This window comes from Pagrus pagrus, assembly GCF_965226575.1.
Source record: "Pagrus pagrus genome assembly, chromosome: 2".
NCBI lineage: Eukaryota > Metazoa > Chordata > Actinopteri > Spariformes > Sparidae > Pagrus > Pagrus pagrus.
Window position 1 is genome coordinate 232,730 of NC_140186.1, and position 13,052 is coordinate 245,781.

Here is a 13,052-nt window from a genome sequence, read left to right on the forward strand (position 1 = left end):
AAAGCTGCAGACTGCTGTGAGCTGCTGTCGACGCCCTGCTGAGGCGTTTCCTGTCGGCTCATCATCTCGTTCAGTTGAAGCGTCTCTAACTGTATGAAATCACACTGACTGTAATTCACACGTCTGCAGGCTGACGAAGGCGTCGCTGTCATGTGACCAACTGTGTGACAGTTAAACATCAGATGAACTCAAAGATCATAAAACCTTAAAGCTGCTGTTGTGCATCAACACCACATCTATAAAATCAATGTGTTTGATAAAACTGACATTAAAATGAAAACTAAACAAACATGTTCCTTTTTATGACAAACTCAGTGGCAGCTCCCCATTGACTCCAATGATATTTCATCTTCATATTTTATCTATTTCTATATTAATCATATTTGTCTTTAATACTTCATGGAAATTATATCAAACAAGCAGAAATAAAAGCACAGAAGAGGAGAATCAGTTTGACATGTTAATATTGTTTATTTACAGCTGAACATCAGAAGACTGAAGACACACTGTGAGTGTCCAGCAGAGGGCAGCACAGGGTTTAACAGGGCAGAGGAGGGGCATGATGGGGTTTCAGAGGGTATCAGATGAGATCAGAGGGTGTTTACGAGGCATAAAAAGATATCTGATGGTTTAAGCGGGATGGATTAGGGGTATGGGGATCGGATCAGACTCAAAGAGGGGTATCAGAGAACCAGAGAGTAGGACTGGGAGGTAAGAGGGTATTCAAGAGTATCAGACAATACAGGAGGGGTATTATGGGGCATAAGAGTGTTAAGAGAGGGATGTCAGACGGTATTAGAAAACTTATATTTGTATTTGGAGGGTTTAAGAGGGTGTAAATGTATGTGCTGATTGATCCCGATCTGTGTTGGTACCTGCGTGAGTGTGTGACTGGCTCCAGGTGAGTGTGTCTGATCGAGTCCCGGGGAGTCAGCAGGTTAAAGGTCGGCTCCTCCCACTTCCTGCTCTCCTCTCTCCACTGCAGCAGCTTTTTCTGTGTTCAATGTGTTTTTAAATAAAACTTGAAATACTTTGTTTCCCTCAGTTTTACACTTTTTTTGTTCTGGTCACTTTGATGTGTCGCTGTAATGACACTGTGTGCAGTAACTGAACTCCACTGTTGGCGGCTCACCTGTGGTTGCAGCTCAGGTGTAAGCTGGAAACACTTGTGTGTAGTGGTGACTACAGAGTGACGCCTTTGTGTGGTTGTTGCAGTCCACTTCTGCTGTCGTCACGTGTGTTACTGTTGTGTATTTCATTACAGTTCATTAGTTTTGTGTTCTGGATGGAGGTACACCACAGCTCAGTGGATCTTTAAGGGTGTGGCACCCCAGTTTGTCTGGTCTGTTTGTGTTGCTGGTTTTCTACCTTCATTACAGTAACGTGTGTTGGAGACCACAAGGTGTCCATTTTGTCTTATGCTAGTGGTGGTTCACTGCTGTCAGTGCACAGCTTTGGGGAGGGTGACATTAAGGGATATCAGAGTGTAATAAAGAAGGTATGAGAAGGTACAGGAGGAGGACGGTTGGGGTCAGAGGGCATCAGAACATACGAGAGGATATTTGAGCATTAGGAGAGTATGAGGGCTGATCCAAGAGTATAGGATGGGCATGATGGGGTATGAGAGGGTACAGGAGGGGTACAAGAAGATTTTAGAAGGCATCCAAGAATTCAATATTGTTCAAGAGGGTATTAGGGGGATCAGAGGGGCATGTTGGGGGATCAGAGTTTCAGAGGCAATGAGAGGTCATCTGATCAGAAACATTCAGTCCTCCCTCAGCCTGTACTGACAGAGGGTGAAGACGTGTCATCCAGCCTGCTGCAGTATCTGAACCAGGAGCTGAGGATGACTCAACATGTTTCTCAGAGGTGTTACTCTAAGTTCAATAAATACTAAAGCACCGAGCAGCAGCAGTCAGTCACATGACACATCAGTCGATACACCTGGATTACCTGTTCATACCTGGACTTCCTGTGCGTGAGAGGACTCTGATCTCAGACCAGCTGATGGCTGAATCAGGTCCATTGATTGTTGACGTTTACTATGTTTGATGAGTAAAGGGACTCTGGTTTCATCTGGTCCAGATGTTCTGTTGTAAATGTTCCACATGTTCTCCACACATACATGATGTTCCTTATTCAGCGCGATGGTTTTATGAACTCCAGGTCAGAGTCAGTCTGTGGCTCAGCTCGCAGGCCGATGGCTGAATACATTTAAACAAACAACTCTTCATTTCATTCATATGCATCAGGTAGAAAACACTATACTTTTATATACACATGTACGTGTGTGTGTGTGTGTGTGTGGATGAACCGATCACAAACTTTAACATCTTCCAGTGACAGCTGACAGATAAATTAAGAGACCATCAGAGAGGAGATCGTCTTTTTCTATATAATTATTACATTTATTCTTAACCTCTGTGACCGGCTCAGATTCAGACGTATCTGATCGGATAAATCATAAAATTAAATCGTTTGTTCTGTTGGAGCGCTGAGGCTGAACTGAGGACAGAAGCTGCTCTGTAGTCTGGTAGTACGGCACCAAAACAACGTTTACTTAGTTTCACCATCGTCAAATTAGTTATTAATGTGACGGACACAAGCAGATCCATGGCCTCGTCACCATGCATCCTGCAGATAGCTCAGTTTAGAAATTAAAAATAGGATTAAAAAAATAAAATGGGTGAGTTCTGAATCTCATACTAATTTTTCCTTTAGTTCGTACTGAAGCTCCCTTACAATATCAGTCGGGACATACGACTTCATCATGACAGTGCACCGTGAACTTTGACCCTGTTGCTCCTTCATCCGTCACAGCACAACTTTGAGTCCAGAGAATGTAGAGCTGACACTTAACTGTTTTCATCACTGTGTGTGACGCACCGCTACGTATGTAACGTGTGACATATGTAACGCTAACCCTATCTAGAGTGGGTATGTAACGTGACTTATGTAACGCGTGTGACGTCAGAGCTAAATGATAAAGTGCTCGTACCACGCGCTGCTGTATATTGACATACACACTCACCTGAATGTCAAGCTTTAGACTTTAAATTGACACCTTATTGATATTTGATCTAATTAAATATACTATTTGCTGTAAGTATTCAATACTGCTGTTGCCAATTAGTTTATTGACAGTATGATCAACGCGTGACGGAAAGATGAAGTCTACAGACGAACTTCTCGGAGGCTGATTCTCTCATAGTTCTGATGGAAGAAACCTTGTCAGGATGTTTTTACATCAATGATAAATCATCTTAAATAAATGGACCTGCAGCTTCCGACGGACGTGACTGAGAACAGAATCATCATCAGACCTTCAGTGTGTGTTTGGATCATCGGGTTCAGTGTTTGAGCTGCAGCAGTCAAGTCTGATATCAGGCTGAACACCGGGTCCTCTGTCGCCTCACTGTGTTCTGTGTGGTTATATGTGGTTCTACGTTGTTCATTCTGTGTTGCTTGGTTGAGACCTCCAAACACAAGTTCAGGAAGTGACTAAGTAGTGATGAAGTTAGTGAGGACACAAACCTCTCTGATCTGCTCACATCATGAACATGAAAGGTACCATGAACCCTGGAGGGCCGGGACCAGCTGTGGAGGACCAGGACCAGGACCAGCTGTGGTCCTTTATTTTCTCACGTTGTCCAGACAGTCTGATCTCATGACTAGTTCTGGTTTTAAACCCTTTGGACTCTGGGGCTGGACTGAGGTTGAGCAGAGGTGGACTTCGTGTCTGCAGGTAAACAGAGAAGGTGTGAGGGGATCAAGGTGATGTCTGGATCCACATCCACACTGGTACAAGACTTAGTCCTGATCCTGGTTCTGGTCCTGAGTCGTCATCGCCCTCCTCATTCATGACTATGTGGAACGTGTAGAGACGTGTTCACTTCCTGTCATGAACTGACCCGCCTCCCTCAGGCTGCTTGGACTTTAACCAGCCAATCAGAGTGGGGGGGGGTGGGGCTGCTCATCCACAAAGTACTGCAGATGAGATCAAAATGCTGGTTTAAGCACCGGACCTGGGATGACAGAACCTTCTCAACAGCTGCCCCCTCCCTCTGGAACCCCCTCCCCAAACACATCAGAGACTGTATGGACCTCACAACCTTCAAAACACTCACCAGAACTCACCTTTTTAAAAACTGCTTGTAATGAAGAATTTTTGTCTCTTTTTTATGTTTTTATTATTCTGCCTCTTAACCCGTAAAGTGTCTTTGTGTACCTTGAAAAGTGAAAAGTAAAATAAATGTATTATTATTGTTATTATTAAATGCTGATTGGCATCACTGTGACATCACTGTGACATCATCATCACCTGTTGGTCTCAGACTGACTCGGACTCAACTGCTGTGTGTGTGGCTGTGTCCCAATTCAGGGGCTGCATCCTTCGAAGGGCGCATTTGAAGGCCAATTATGCAAACAACGCTGTGCGAAGGCTGTCCAAATTGGAAGGCTCCTTCAAATGCAGCCCAAAAATGCAGCCTGCCCTTCCCTCTTTTTGGAGGACGCACCGCTACTATCCTTCGCGGCCTCCCATATCCCAAGATCCTTTGCGCGGCCAAAACAGAAGAAAGAAAGAAGGAAAATGGCGACATCAAGTGGTGTAGATCGTCACTTTTGCGAAATTGTGTCATCATTTAGCAACGGTGGACGGGGTCTTCGAAGGTCTCTCCAAAGGACCCGGCCGTCGTGGGCCGCAAAGGCCGCGTCCTTGAAGGATGCAGCCCCTGAATTGAGACACAGCCAGTGTGTGTGTGTGTGTGTGTGTGTGTGTGTGTGTGTGTGTGTGCAGTCTGTCAGCAGGGGGCGCTGTGCTGCTCTTCTGTCTACAAACACTTTGCTGGAGATTAAAGGTGCAACTCATTGAACACATTGAACAAACAGGTGTAGAACTCCTGCCGCTCCACCTGGGCACGCCTCCATCAGTCCAGAACCCGGGTCACATAAACCTGGAGCAGCCCGGTCCACTGAACCTTCTCCCCCCCGGTTTGATCGACAGCCGGCTCCTCAGACGGAGGACTCGCGGGCGGTCTTGGAGCGCATAGCTCCAGCCCGGCTCAGGAAGGGGAAGGTGGTACCGAGGCAGCCGGCGGCCACGATCAGACCCAGACTGGCCCAGGCACAGCAGATAGACCAGCCATACCCGTGATCCACATCAGCCGGCAGACCATAGATGAAGGGAGGGTTTCTGGAGAGGTCATAGGTCACACTGGCTGCATACGTACACAGAGAGATGGTGCAGAAGATCCCTGCAGAGACCAGAGACCAGATCAAAAACAGAGACCAGAGACCAGATCAGTAACTGAGACCTGATCAGAAACAGAGACCAGATCAGAGCCGAGACCAGATCAGAAACAGACACCAGATCAGATGTTGATATGAGTCTGATATCAGTGTAAAGGTCACCCAGCTCTAATAATCCTGATCTAACCTGAACCAGGTCTTGACCCTCAGACAGCTCTGTATAAGTGAGGACCAGACAAAATTTCCTCAGTCTGTTGGTTCAACATGTTCTTGGTCATGTTCAGGTGTTACCTGCCATGAGGAACAGCAGCCCAGACACGTGCTGCGTCAGACTCTCCTCCCAGAAAAAGCCCACCGACGCCACGATGCTCCCACACAGCAGGACCGCCGCCGCCATGCCCAGGAAGCCTGCTGTGATCCGACGCAAGTCTGAGCGACCACACACACACAGAAACACACACAAGCACACATGCACACCGAAACACACACACACACACACACACACACATGCACACACACAGGGTTGTCAGTAATGAGGTAAATGAGGAAACACAAAGCGTTGCCGTGGGAACTGTCCCTCCATACCGTTACATAACACTGTCATGGTGTGTTTCCATGGCAACCGGTAACAAGCAGCAAGAAACATCAAATCATTAATCTATCATCAATAATCAATGTGTGTGTGTGTGTGTGTGTGTGTGTGTGTGTGTGTATGTGTTGACTCACGCAGCAGGTGCCACTCGTCCTGTTGGATGGTCCTGGTCAGGTTCAGAGGGATGTTCCTCAGTCTGATTGGCTGAGAGAAGTGATACTTGACAGCTGTGCAGCGATCTGCGATACCTGCATACACAGGTGAGACAGGTGAGACAGGTAACAGAGACCAGACCAGATCAGAACCCACAAGTTGGTGCGTCGGTGTGGGAGTGTCACTCCATGGTCTGTGTGTGTGACGTGTTGGGAACCCCCACTGATGAGTTTGCTGAAAGGTGAAGCTGTCGTGAACACACGGTTCACACTACACCTGCAGGGTTTTCCCTGTCTATCCAACTCAAAGGCACCAACTTCATCTTACTGGCTGCCGCCTTTGTTTAAAATTCCTGAGTGGGGAGCTGGATGTAACGGGGGAATGACAAGACACATTCACAAGATCAAGGTGAGAGATTAATTGCCACCGTTCATGAGGCAAACAAATGTGTGTTTGTAATTAAAGCTAGTTTAGCTTAAAACAGAGGTCACCAATAGGCAAACTGCGGTATGGGGCAGGACCCAGATGTCATCCAATCCCAACCTAGACCTATAACCAATAAACTAATGAGAATTATTACATGTTAAAGGAGAGTTTCTATAAATCTATAATCTAAATTAAATGGTGCCACTTTCCCAGCCTTTACAGTACTGGTTTAGCGGCCACAGAAACCCACAGACCAACAGCATGCGCTGTAAATCATCTCACGTGATGCAACATAGCCAATTAAAGCACCATTGTGAGACGATGCACTAGTCTTTTAAGCAAACATACCCACTCAAATCCGAGTTAAGGGCACCAAAAATAAAAGCAGCTTCCTCCACTGTGAACATTATTTAAACGAAATATCATTCCAGGCTCACATTGAGCACCTACACACACGTGTATGAGGACGACCATGACACCATTACAGCCCAGATTTAAAATTCTGGAAGGAAAAGCTGAAGCTCACTTCTCTCACTGAACAAGAGAAAGTGGGAGTGAAGCATCAGAAAGAAAGAAACACTGTTCAGTTGTTAAGAGGTGTTGAGATTGTTTTGATACAGCTGGTTGAGATGTGAAGTTAACAAAAAAGAAAAAAAAAGGGGAAATTCAAGTTGAGCTGTATTTTTTCTGACATTAAGCACTTTAGAGTCACGTTTTTCAAAAGCTCTCTGTTATGTAGCCTATTTAATTTTACCTCAACTAGAAAGAAACACTTAAGCAGTACTTACAGTCCCTCCAGTTCAATGTGAAAACTGACATTGCTGAAAAATATATCAAATCTAAGAAAAAAATACAGAACTGTACTTCTAATTAATACATTTAAATTGACAGTTTGTCAGTTGTTGACCACATACAGATGTTGACACAACTAATAGGCTACTTCAATATAGCCTACTGTTTAAGGTATGCAATTCAATTAATACAAGTCAGACATTATGAGGTTCCAGACCTCCACGTGAGGAAATTTTCTCCAGTGTAGCGCCGCTATATAGCAGAGGGGAATAGCATGAGCGTATCATAACAAAATATTGGTGAAATGAACTAGTTTCGTGGCAGATAATGCTCATAGAAGCTGCGCTTCGGTGCCCGGATCACTCGCATTATATGGATATACGCGGCGCTCCACTGGATCTAATTTTGTCCGAACAGCGCCAAATGACACCAAAGTTATCTGGGTGAGTAAATGATCATATTTTATGCTAGAAATAAGGTCTAGGTTGTAAAAAAAACAGTAGTTCCCCTTTAAATGCAATAACTTGAAATTTAATTTCCAGAATTAAAATGAAGAAGATAATGGTGTTCTTTACTAAAAGACCAAGGACAGAGAAAGAAAGACGGAGGTGACAGACTATAAAAGGCTATTTTAACATCTTTGGACTAGGACAGGATGTTTAATACACTGTCCATGTCTCCTACTGTCTTCTTTCTTAATGAACCACTATAAAAGGTGTGTGCACAAACTGCACACCGTGTACACCACACACGAACAACAACAACAGCACCATCAACAACATCAACAACAACAGCAACAACATCAACAACAGCACCATCAACAACATCAACAACAACATCAACAGCAACAACATCAACAACAACATCAACAGCAACAACATCAACAACAGCACCATCAACAACATCAATACCAACATCAACAACAGCACCATCAACAACAACATCAACAACAATATCAACAACATCAACAACAGCACCATCAACAACATCAATACCAACATCAACAACAGCACCATCAACAACAGCATCAACAACAATATCAACAACAACAACAACACCACCATCATCATCAACATTAACAACAACACCAACATCAACAACAGCACCATCAACAACATCAACAATAACAATATCAACAACAACAGCACCATCAACACCAACAGCACCATCAACAACACCAACATCAACAACAATATCAACAATATCAACAACAGCACCATCACCAACAACATCAACAATATCAACATTAACAACATCAACAACAATATCAACATCAACAACAGCACCATCAACAACACCAACATCCACAACAATATCAACAACATCAACAACAGCACCATCAACAACAACATCAACAACAATATCAACATCAACAACAGCACCATCAACAACATCAATAACAACATCAACAACAGCACCATCAACAACAACATCAACAACAATATCAACAACATCAACAACAGCACCATCAACAGCATCAATACCAACATCAACAACAGCACCATCAACAACAACATCAACAACAATATCAACAACAACAACACCACCATCATCATCAACAACAGCACCAACATTAACATCAACAACAACACCAACATCAACAACAATATCAACAGCACAATCAACACCAACAGCACCATCAACAGCACCATCAACAACACCAACAACAACATCAACAACAACATCACCATCAACAATATCAACAACAACAGCACCATCAACAACAACTGCACCATCAACAACACCAACAGCACCATCAACAACAACATCACAAACAAGAACAACATCAACAACAACAAAAAGATCAACAACAACAATAATTACTGTTTATACACCGATCAGGCATAACACTATGACCACCTGTCTAATATTTTGAAGGTTCCCCTTGTGCAGCCAAAACAGCTCTGACCTGTCAAGACATAGACTTCAGACCTCTGAGGGGGTCCTGTGGTGTCTGGCACCAGGGCGTTTTATAGTGGGTCCTCTGGGTCCTGTATGTTGGGGGGTGGGGCCTCCATGGATCGGACCTGCTCCAGCACATCTTACAGATGCTCGATCAGATTGGGATCTGAGGAATTTGGAGGCCCGGTCAACCCCTTGGGCCATTGATTGTGTTCCTCGAGCTGTTGCTGAGCAGTGTTTGCGGTGTGTCAGGGCACATTGTCCTGCTGGGGGGCCACTGCCATCGGGTAGTGTTGTTGTGATGAGGGGGTGTACTTGGCCCACAACAGTGTTTTGATGGGTGGTGCGTGTCGAGTGGCATTTACATGAATGGCAGCACCCAAGGTTTCCCAGCAGAACATCACATTGTGATGAGATGATCAATGTTATTCACGTCACCTGTCAGTGGTTTTAATGTTGTGGCTGATCGGTGTGTGTATACACACATTTATATATATACCTACCTGTATAAATGTACATATGTATGTACTTTTGTGTGTGTAAGGGTTAGGGCTAGGGGTCGTATATACTTACATATATATGTATGTAGAGTGGCACGACAAGAACAAAATAATGTTGAGAAACAAAAACAGAGGCTGACTGCTGACCTTTACATCAGGACGTCACTGAGTCTTTAAGGACTGTGTGTGTGTAAATGAAGACATCGTGGAGGTTTGTCACACACAGGACACTTTTATATTGTTTGTATTACTGTCGCTGCTCAGATCTGAAACATTAAATACACTTTACATGTATAGACATCACCTAGAGATCTAAACATAGACATCTGTAGAAAATAAGGTGTTAGTCACCATGTCTGATCCTCCCTGCAGGGATCAATGGATCTAATCTGATCTGAGCTCAGGCTCCAGTCTAATGCAGTGTAATGATATGTAACATAATGTAATGTAATGTGATTTGGACCGCTGTAATCTGATGTGTGGTCTGAGTGTTGTCAGGATCCAGATCCTCTCTGTGTACCATCACTCTGACCTCCAGCACTCAGGTGGGCTTGCTGCCAGAGACTGCAGAGGCTCAAATTGCAGACGTCATGGTGACCATCACCTGCACACGATCTGCTTTATTATGGGGTCTACGGGTCAGCGTTTCAAGTTCCAAGACCATTCTGAGACCATTCTGAGACCAGTGTGAGACCAGCATGTGACCAGTGTGAGACCATTCTGAGACCAGCATGAGACCAGTGTGACACCAGCATGAGACCAGCATGAGACCAGCATGAGACCATTCTGAGACTAGTGTGAGACCAGCATGAGACCAGTGTGACACCAGCATGAGACCATTCTGAGACTATTCCGAGACCATTCCGAGACCATTCCGAGACCAGCATGAGACCAGCATGAGACCAGTGTGACACCAGTTTGAGACCAGCATGAGAACAGCATGAGATCCGTCTGAACCAGTCTGAGACCAGCATGAGACCAGTCTGAGACCACCATGAGACCACCACGAGACCACCACGAGACCAACATGAGATCAGTCCGAAACCAGTGTGAGACCAGTCTGAAACAAGTGTGAGACCAGTCTGAAACCAGTTCTAAGACCCATCTGAGATCAGTCCAAGACCAGTCTGAAACCACTCCTAGACCAGTTTAGGACCAGTCTGAGACCAGTCTAGTGATGTTACAGCTGTAGTGAGAATCAAACATCAGAGTGAGTCACCAGTTAACCTGCATTTTTTTCGACTGAGGGATTAAACTGGACCATCAGAACCAGGAGGTTCAAACACAGAACCTTCCTACTGTGAGGAGACTGAACCAGTGCACCACTGAACCAGTGCACCACTGAACACTGAACCACTGAGCCAGTGCACCACTGAACCACTGAACCTGTGCACCACTAAACCACCGAGCCAGTGCACCACTGAACCACTGCACCACTGAACCACTGAGCCAGTGCACCACTGAAACACTGCACCACTGAACACTGAACCACTGAGCCAGTGCACCACTGAACCACTGCACCAGTGCACCACTGAACTTGTGCACCACTGAACCACCGAGCCAGTGCACCAGTGAACCACTGCACCACTGAAACACTGCACCACTGAGCCACTGAACCACTGCACCACTGAAACACTGAGCCAGTGCACCACTGAACCACTGAGCCACTGCACCACTGAAACACTGAGCCAGTGCACCACTGAACCACTGAGCCACTGAACCACTGCACCACTGAAACACTGAGCCAGTGCACCACTGAACCACTGCACCACTGAACCACTGCAACACTGAACCACTGAGCCACTGAACCACTGCATCACTGAAACACTGAGCCAGTGCTCCACTGAAACACTGAGCCAGTGCACCACTGCACCACTGAACACTGAACCACTGCACCACTCCTCCAACAGGGTAGGCCACCGGTGACATCACTGACCACATCAATGATCTTGTGTCACTCACATGTAAGAAAACACCACACTGTCATAATGAAGTTAAACCATAGTTAGCATGTTAGCATTGAGATATTTTAGCTGCCCCTTCTCTGCCGTTCATGTGTGACTATCTCACTAACAGCTTTCACAACATGTCCACCTGGTGTTAAGGTAGACTTCAGTGGTAGGTAGGTAGGTGCAGACAGGTGGGTCGATCATTTCCTTCAGGCCGGATGATATGATTGGACGGTTTCTTAGACGTCTGTCACAGCCACAGGTACTGGATGTTTTCCTGTTTATTTCTCAGAACATTAATTAATTTATTTTTCTGGATGTGAAATAATACGTTCATTAATAACCAACCCCCTTTAAAGCTGATGTCAGCTGACAGAGCTGCTGTTTCACCTGAGTGTACCTGAGACAGTTCATGAGCTCAGTCTGAGCAACAACAGCCTGCTACAGTACTACACAGTACTGCAGTACTGCTCAACACAGTACTGCAGTACTGTGGTATCTGTTTATCTACAGCAGCGTTGGACCTGAACATATGAATCCATTAATACGTGTGTGTGTGTGTGTGTGTGTGTGTGTGTGTGTGTGTGCGCGCGCGCGCGCGCGCGCGCTCTATATGTATACGACGTGTGTGGCGGTCTGACCCCGGTCGATGAGCTTGTCGATGTCCGGGTCCAGGCTCTTGAAGTAGCACTTCCTCCACAGGCCGGAGTGTGTGGAGAACAGCGGCCTGCCGCACTCCGTCTCCAGGATGCCCATCCCGAGGATGGCCCGCCAGTTCTCCAGCAGCTCCTCCTCTCTGCTGCCCACATGAACGGGCTTCATCAGCGCGACGTCCCGCTGCCGGGCCCCACCGCTGCCGGTGTCCACCAAGGGCAGGTGGTAGATGGGCATCTCCCGGTTCTTCTGGTCGTTTGAGTCGGACCCGTGGCGGTCGCAGTTGTACTTGTGTCTGCGGGTGTCGGTCTCGTACCAGTGGTCGGTGGAGATGGCGGTGACCAGCAGCAGCAGAGACAGCACGCTGAGCGCGAGGCTCACGGCGGACACCGTCACCGTCAGCGGCCGGGCTCTCTCCATGGCCGGGACATGGAACGAGCCGCTCCCGGTCCCGGTCCCGGAGCAGGTCCCGGTGTTAGGGTTAGGGTTCCCGCCGCTGTTTCCTTTACTGGGCATCTTCTGCTGCCATCCTCGCGCCCGTCGACCAGGCTGCTCTTAAGAGCGCGTTGTCATGCCGACTGAAGGTCCGTCAGAACTGCGTCAAGGTGACGGCAGGAAGCACGCAGCAGCACCGGAAGTTCACTCAGGCAGCCTTCAAAATAAAAGTTTAACCTTCAGGGATAACTGAGCTATGGACGCACAAAACAGAAAACACTGCAATATAACAACAACATGATAATGATGATAATAATAATAATAATAATAATAATAATAATAATGATAATAATAATATGTTATTATTATTATTATTATTATTATTATTATTATTATCAT

At 45.9% G+C, this 13,052-nt stretch overlaps 1 protein-coding gene across 1 annotated transcript; it reads right to left on the reverse strand.

The window, feature by feature from the left end:
- Window positions 1-447: 447 nt before the first annotated feature.
- tmem178a (transmembrane protein 178a) lies at window positions 448-12,810 on the reverse strand. Its single transcript, XM_084344509.1, has 4 exons — window positions 12,206-12,810; window positions 5,977-6,090; window positions 5,542-5,679; window positions 448-5,255 (listed from the first exon to the last, which is right to left on the reverse strand). The coding sequence occupies exons 1-4, from the start codon at window positions 12,732-12,734 to the stop codon at window positions 5,014-5,016; spliced, it is 1,023 nt and encodes a 340-aa protein (XP_084200635.1). The 5' UTR covers window positions 12,735-12,810; the 3' UTR covers window positions 448-5,013.
- Between the last annotated feature and the right edge of the window lie 242 nt (window positions 12,811-13,052).